Below are 6,750 nucleotides of genomic sequence, written 5' to 3' on the forward strand. Positions count from 1 at the left end.
GAGAAGCTGAGGAGGGAGCCCTGAGCGGCAGCCGGAGGTTTCCCCCCACTGGGGAAGCAGCCGAGACAAAGGACCCAGATTCTTCCAGGGGGCTGCAGGTGTTTTCTGCTGCTACTTGTCTCACGTGGAGAATATGAGCTAAACTGGTGGGGGGGGGGGTTGAGCTGAAGGTCTCCAGGAAGGTAAGAAGAAGGGGGTTGAGGAATGTAAGAGAAGATGTGAGAGAAAGAGCAGCAAAGATTGGGAGGCTGCGGGGGAGGTTGCAAGCAAACACCTGCAATCACCCCCCCCCTGCATGCATGTGTGCATAAGCTGTAATGAGGGCAGACCAGGAGGTAAGTAGAGAAGAATGCAGGTCAACCTCTCCACTGGAGCTGTAGCCAGAACTCCCCCTCCCAAGTGGGTGCAATTTGTGGCAGATCCGGCACACCTGGAAGCAGGACCCCAATTTCTACAGGGCCAGCAGCCGTGAAGGTTAGCACTGGTTAGACATGCAGTTTAAGACATGCCGAGGCTGAAGGGCTCCCCGTCTTCTTCCTTTCCAGGGAAGAAAACCATCCCAAAGTATCCCCATGTTCGGCAACCTCTCCGACTCCAGCCCCCCCACCCCCGTTTTCCTCCTGACAGGCTTTCCTGGGCTGGAGAAACACCATTTCTGGATTTCCCTCCCCATCTGCTGCATGTACGTGGCGGCCATCACGGGGAACGGCGTCATCCTCTTCGTCATCAGGACGGAGCAAACCCTCCACTCCCCCATGTACTATTCCCTGTCCATGCTGGCCCTCTCGGACCTGGGCTTGTCCTTCGCCACTTTGCCCTCCATGCTGAGCGTCCTGTGGTTCAACCACCGCCAGATCCGCTTGGAGGCCTGCTTGGTCCAGATGACCTTCATCTATGCTTGCTCCATTATGGAATCCGGCATTCTCTTGGCCATGGCCTTCGATCGCTTGGTGGCCATCCGGAACCCTCTGAAATACACGAGCATTTTGACCAATGGGACGGTGGTCAGGATCGGGGTGGCAGGCGCCGTCCGGTCCGTTTGCCTCGTGCTGCCCGGTCCCATCCTTATGAGCCTCCAGGAATTTGGAAGGGTGAATGTGCTCTCCTACTCCATGTGTTTGCACCCGGATCTCCTGAATTTGGTTCACTCCGACAGGAGGAAGAGCAGCGCCTACGGCCTGTTCGTGATGCTCTCGTCCACAGGGGTGGATTCGGTCCTGCTGGTCCTCTCCTACCTCCTGATCCTCAAGACCGTCCTGGGAGTCGCCTCCAAGGAGGAAGGCCTCCGGGCGCTCAGTACCTGCATCTCCCACCTCTGTGCTGTCTGCAGCTTCTACATCCCCATGCTTGGGCTCAGCATGATCCACCGCTTTGGGAGGCAGGCGTCCCCCATCACCTTCATCCTCATCGCCAACGCTTTTCTGCTGGTGCCTCCTTTGATGAATCCGATTGTCTACAGTGTGAGGACCAAACAAATCCGCATCCGGATCCTGAAGAAGTTTCAGAGGGGGAGGGAAGAGTGAGAGCCTGGACTGCAAACGTTGGGATGAAGGATCTTGCATCCGCCACGGACTTTCTTCACGCACTACTGTGATTCAGAGCAACTCCAACTCCAAGGTTGAAGGGGTATCTGCTACCATGTCAGAACCTCCTTTATGGTATCAGCAGGAGAAGGGGGGGCTCTTATTTTTAAGGATCTGCAGCAGAAAGAGCCAATATTGGAAGTCTCAATGGGCCTTTCCATGTAATCCTGGCCTGGCATCTCAGAACAGTGGAGAAAGGTTGATCCCTGTCCATTCTTCTGTGAAAAGAATAGCCGTTTTCAGAGGGTCTGTGCTGGTCCTCCAAGTAGCTCCCTTGCAATGAATCAGGGCTGAGGAAGCATTTCATCTAATTAAAAGTTTGCTTCTGTGCTTGGCATCGTTGTCTCATTGATTCTGAGCATGGCTGGGCTGCTCTGAAAGAGACCCTCCTTCTTTGGGTCCTTCAGAAGGCCTGGCCAGGCCCTGTGTCAGGAGGGGAAGGAGGCACGGAAATACACGGAGGTATGAGAGCTGCCCTTTCGCCAGAGGGGCAGCCGACAAATTTAATAATAAATAAGTGAAGGAAGGAAGGAAGGAAGGAAGGCACTCTTCTGCCTGTTTGGGGTGTGTCATGTGGCCAGGCCATGAAAAGACCCTTCTCTTTCAGGACCTGCTCCCTCCCTCCCTCCCTCCCTCCTTCCTTCGGGACGTGATCAAAGCTATGAATCCTGATCTAAGACCCAGTTCAGCCCACAGCTTAAGGCACCAGGCTAGAAAGCAGAAGTCTGTGAGTTCGAGTCCTGCGTTAGCCATGAAAGTAGCTGGGTGCCTTTGGGCCAGTCCTTCTCTCTCAGCCCAACCCACCTCACAGGGTTGCTGTTGTGGGGAAATTAGGAGGAAGAAAGTGTGTGTCAGATACGTTCACTGTCTGAAGTTATTTGTAAAAGTAATAAAGGCAGGACACAAAAGAATCCGTACTTAATGGGTTGGCACACTGCTCCGCTGCAGTAAAGTTAGCTTCTCACAGGCAGACCCCCGTGGATACTTACCCTCTGTGCTTCACTTAAAATTCAGGCATAAAAGCTCCTAGCCAATCTTTCAGGCAAGCTTTAAAATGGTCAAATGGAGTTCGCCTACATGCCGTCTCTCCGGAGGTCCTCGCGGTTTCACTCCCTCTTTTTCCTAAGCTAAAATTCTCTGTGATCCCCTGAACCGGAAGGCCTGCCTGGTGCAGGAAAGGAGGTGAAGCTGGTTTGGTCAAAGTGGCTGCCAACCCCCTTTCTTGGTCTGATTTCTCCCACTGCAGGACCACCACTCCAAGCTCAGAACCTGCAACCAGGCAGGGCCAGGGATCTGGGAGGGGGAGGGGCTTTCTATGGCGGGGTCTCCAACCTTAGCAACCTTAAGACTTGTGGACTTCAATTCCCAGAATTCCTCAGCCAGCAAAGCTAGCTGGGGAATTCTGGGACTTGAAGTCCACAAGTCTTAAAGTAGCCAAGTTGGAGACCTCTGTTCTATGGAACGGGGGGGGGGACACATCGGATTTGCCTCCTGTAGGTACCTACTCAGAGGTTCCGTTGCAAGGAAGGGGTCGCACAGAGGCCCAAGTCAGAGTGGCTGTTCTTACAGTTAGGCAGCTTTCGTGAGACGAAAGAAGGGCAGCTTCTATTCAGCACGATTCTTTATTTACAAGACCTATCAAACCACCCCAATCCTGCTGACTTTGGCTGGGGTACAACGGAGCAGAGCCCATCAATAGCACAAAAGGCATCCTCATAACATAGCAATAAACCATGAGAGGGAAAGCCATAATCCCCGCGGAAGGGCTGAAGCAGCTCAAGTCATCGGGACGTTGCAAAAGTCCTGGGAGATTAGAGGCCCAAAGAAAATTTGGAACATTGAAGTTTATGGGAGGCATTAAATGAAGCTGACATTAATAACAGAGTTAGGAGAAACCTTGGCAAGGGTGGATTAAGGCCAGGGGTGGGATGCAAAAATCCTAGCAACCAGTTCGCTGCCCAGTTGCTGGGTGGGCGTGGCCAGAACTTCTGGGAGGGGCGTTTTTTGCCTTCCCCGGGGTCTGGAGGCTTCCCTCGGGTCTCTGGAAAAGCGAAAACGGCCTCCCCGGGCTCTGGAGGCCCCCCGGAAGCCAGAAACAAGCCTGTTTCTGAACTTCTGGTACTTCCGGAAGGCCCATTTCCCCCCTCCCAGATCCTCTGCATGGACCCTGCACTTACTTGCATCGAAAATGGGCCGGGTAGAGACTCCTGGGAGGGGAGGGGAGGGGAGGGCCAGACGGTCGCCTCAAATACTGAAGTGGCAAACCAGATACAAATTTAACATCCAGTTCGCCCAAACCAGTCCGAACCGATAGAATCCCACCCCTGATTAAGGCTCCCTGGTGCCCTAAGCACTGACAAATCTCGGTGCCCCTTCCTCCTTTCAACATCCTGTAGAAACAAAGCCACATTCTCAACTTTGTGGTGCCCCCTTTGGGCCTGGTGTCCTAAGTCTGCTTCACGGTTAATACACCAGTGGACCTCGGAGGTCTTCTAGTCCAGCCCCTGATCAAGCAGGAGACTTTATACCATTCCTGACAAATGGCTGCCCAGTCTCTTCTTGAAAACTTCCAGTGTTGGAGCACCCACGATTTCTGCAGGCAACTCCCATCCCACTGATCCATTGTTCTCACTGATAGGAAAGTTCTCCATAGTTCTAGGTTGAATCTCTCTTTGACACACTTCCACTTGTCACATCTTGATCTGCCCTCGGGTGCTTTGGACAATAGGTTGACCCCCACACCCCGCCCTTCTTCGTGATGGCTCTTCAAACATTGGAACACTATCGTGTAACCTCTACGCCTTCTCTTCACTCGATTAGACATACCCAATTCCTGCAACTGTTCATCGTATGTTTGAGCCTCCAGTCCCCTCATCCTCTTGGTGGCTCTTCTCTGCACTCTTTCTAGAGTCTCAACGTCTTTTTTACATTGTGGTGACCAAAACTGGACACAATATTCCAAGTGTGGCCTTCCCAAGGCCTTATAAAGTGGAATCAACACTTCCCGTGATCTTGATTCTATCCCTCTAAGCAGCCTAGAACTGTGTTGGCTTTTTTGGCAGCTGCTGCTGCACACGGCGGGCTCCTATTTAAATGGTTGTCCATAGGACTCCGAGATCCCTCTCCCAGTTACTCCTATTGAGCCATTTTTTTTCCTTGCCTAAGTATAGTTCCTTCCTTTTCTCACCAATGGATTGCATTTTGTTGAGTAGGGCTCAGTGTTCAAGTCTGTCAAGAACCTTCTGGATCATGAGTTTAATAGGCCGAAAAACAGCTTCTATCCCAGGGAAGTATATTGAATTCTACTGTATAATGCAATATTAATGCAATATCAGGGGTTTTCAATTCAACATATAGAATGTGAAGGGTTTGTGTTTATTTTCATAGTCATAATGTACACTGAAGATGGTATTTAATTTCATTGTACAAGGTGCAATGACAATAAATGAAACAAATCTAATCCAATCCAATCCAATCCAATCTAATCTTCTGGGGTGCTGACTATTCCTGCCAGTAGATGTCATCCCATCTAGAATGGAACAATGTCCTCTTATCATTTTCTTGCCTATTTTGATTTGTATTCCTAATCTTTTACTTTTGAGAAGTTGAATTATTTTTTTCCTTTTGTGTAACGACAAATGTAATTATGAATTAAGTAGTTCTGCTTTCTCCCTGCTGCTTGTCACCTTCTTGCAATCTTCTCCCATTAGTGGACCAATTGTTTCCTTCGCTTCTTTTAGCTTTTCTTTGTTTCTCCACCAGGCGAGAGAGAGAGAGAGAGAGAGAGAGAGAGAGAGAGAGAGAGAGAAAGAAAAAAAAAGAAGGGGTGGGGGGGAGAAGAGTGCAACCTGACACTCAGTCTACGAACCAAAGGAGAGAAATACACTCCTCTTGGCCAGGTACACCTTCCCCTTCTCTGACCTGGAAAAGAGTCAGGAATTGCCATCCTGGGGGGCGTTTTCGGCTCATCCCGCCTCCAGCGTGAGCTCTCCCGGTTGGCAGGCCGACTCACCCCGGACCAAAACAAGATAACCAGCCCCCCGTTATTCTGAGAAAGGCACCCTCTTTTTAGGAAAACATGGAATCTGGTGGCCTCGCAGAGCCCTAGCGGTTGGCTGCAGCTGCTCATCCCCTCGGAAGGCAGCTCCAGCAGCGTCTCCTCTAAGTGCAACTGGTGAGAGCGGACGTGAGAAGAGAGGCCGCCTTGGATACAGGACAGGAGGGAGCTCCCAGTGGCTTAAGTCAGAGGAAGAAACGTCGGAAGGACCTGCCCTCATTCACCGGATGCCTAAAAGGGTGGTGGGAAATCTGCACCTTTCAAGAGTCTGTTAATGTCACCATGCCATAAAGTAGAATCAGCTCACCCAGCTGGCTCTCCTGTCCCGTTAAAACTGGTGCAGCTGATACCGGCTGATAGAACAAGGGAACCAAATCTGAGGCTAAATCTGAACCCGAGGCAAGAGAGAGAGACGCCCTTTGGCTCCTGGGCTTTCTCCGCCTTCTCCCACCTGGGCTTTGGGAGGTGAAAAGAAGGGAATATAGAATGGAATATAGAATAGAAAAGAAAATAGGATAGAAATCCATAGAATAGAACAGAATTCTTTCTTGGCCAAGTGTGTTTATTGGACACACAAGGAATTTGTCTTGGTGCAAATGCTCTCAGTGTGCATAAAAGAAAAGAAACATTCATCAAGAGTCAACAATCATCAGATGCAACACTTAATGATAGTCATAGGGTACAAATAAGCAAACAAATCATACCAGGAAACAGTCCATATAAAGTAAGGATACAATGACAAAGTTACAGTCCTACAGTCACAAGTGGGAGGGGAGGGGTGATAAGGAGGGATGAGAAGATGAATAGTAATAGTATAGTGCAGACTTTGTAAATAGTTGAACAGTGTTGAGGGAATTATTTGTTTAGCAGAGTGATGGCATTTGGGAAAAAACTCTCCTTGTGTCTATTTGTGCTGGTGTGCAGGGCCCTATAGCATCGTCTTGAGGGAAGGATTTGAAACAATTTATGTCCAGGATGTGAGGGGTCTGTAAATATTTTCACCGCCTCTTTTTCACTCGTGCAAGATACAAATCCTCCATGGAAGATAGGAAGTCCTAATTACCCTCTGGAATCTGGGTCTGTCCTGTTGGGTTGCAGAACCAAAACAGA

General features: G+C 50.1%; 1 protein-coding gene across 1 annotated transcript; it reads left to right on the forward strand.

Annotated features, from left to right (window-relative positions):
* The first annotated feature begins 464 nt into the window (after positions 1-464).
* Positions 465-1,761, forward strand: LOC113427602 (olfactory receptor 51L1-like). The gene has a single exon (XM_087967665.1). It carries the CDS (start codon positions 573-575, stop codon positions 1,521-1,523), a length of 951 nt encoding a protein of 316 aa, XP_087823791.1. The 5' UTR covers positions 465-572; the 3' UTR covers positions 1,524-1,761.
* The last annotated feature ends 4,989 nt before the right edge of the window (positions 1,762-6,750 follow it).

The sequence above is a fragment of the Notechis scutatus genome, chromosome 5 (genome assembly GCF_049901735.1).
Source record: "Notechis scutatus isolate UNSWTSFEM ecotype Mainland chromosome 5, rNotScu1.2, whole genome shotgun sequence".
Taxonomy (NCBI): domain Eukaryota; kingdom Metazoa; phylum Chordata; class Lepidosauria; order Squamata; family Elapidae; genus Notechis; species Notechis scutatus.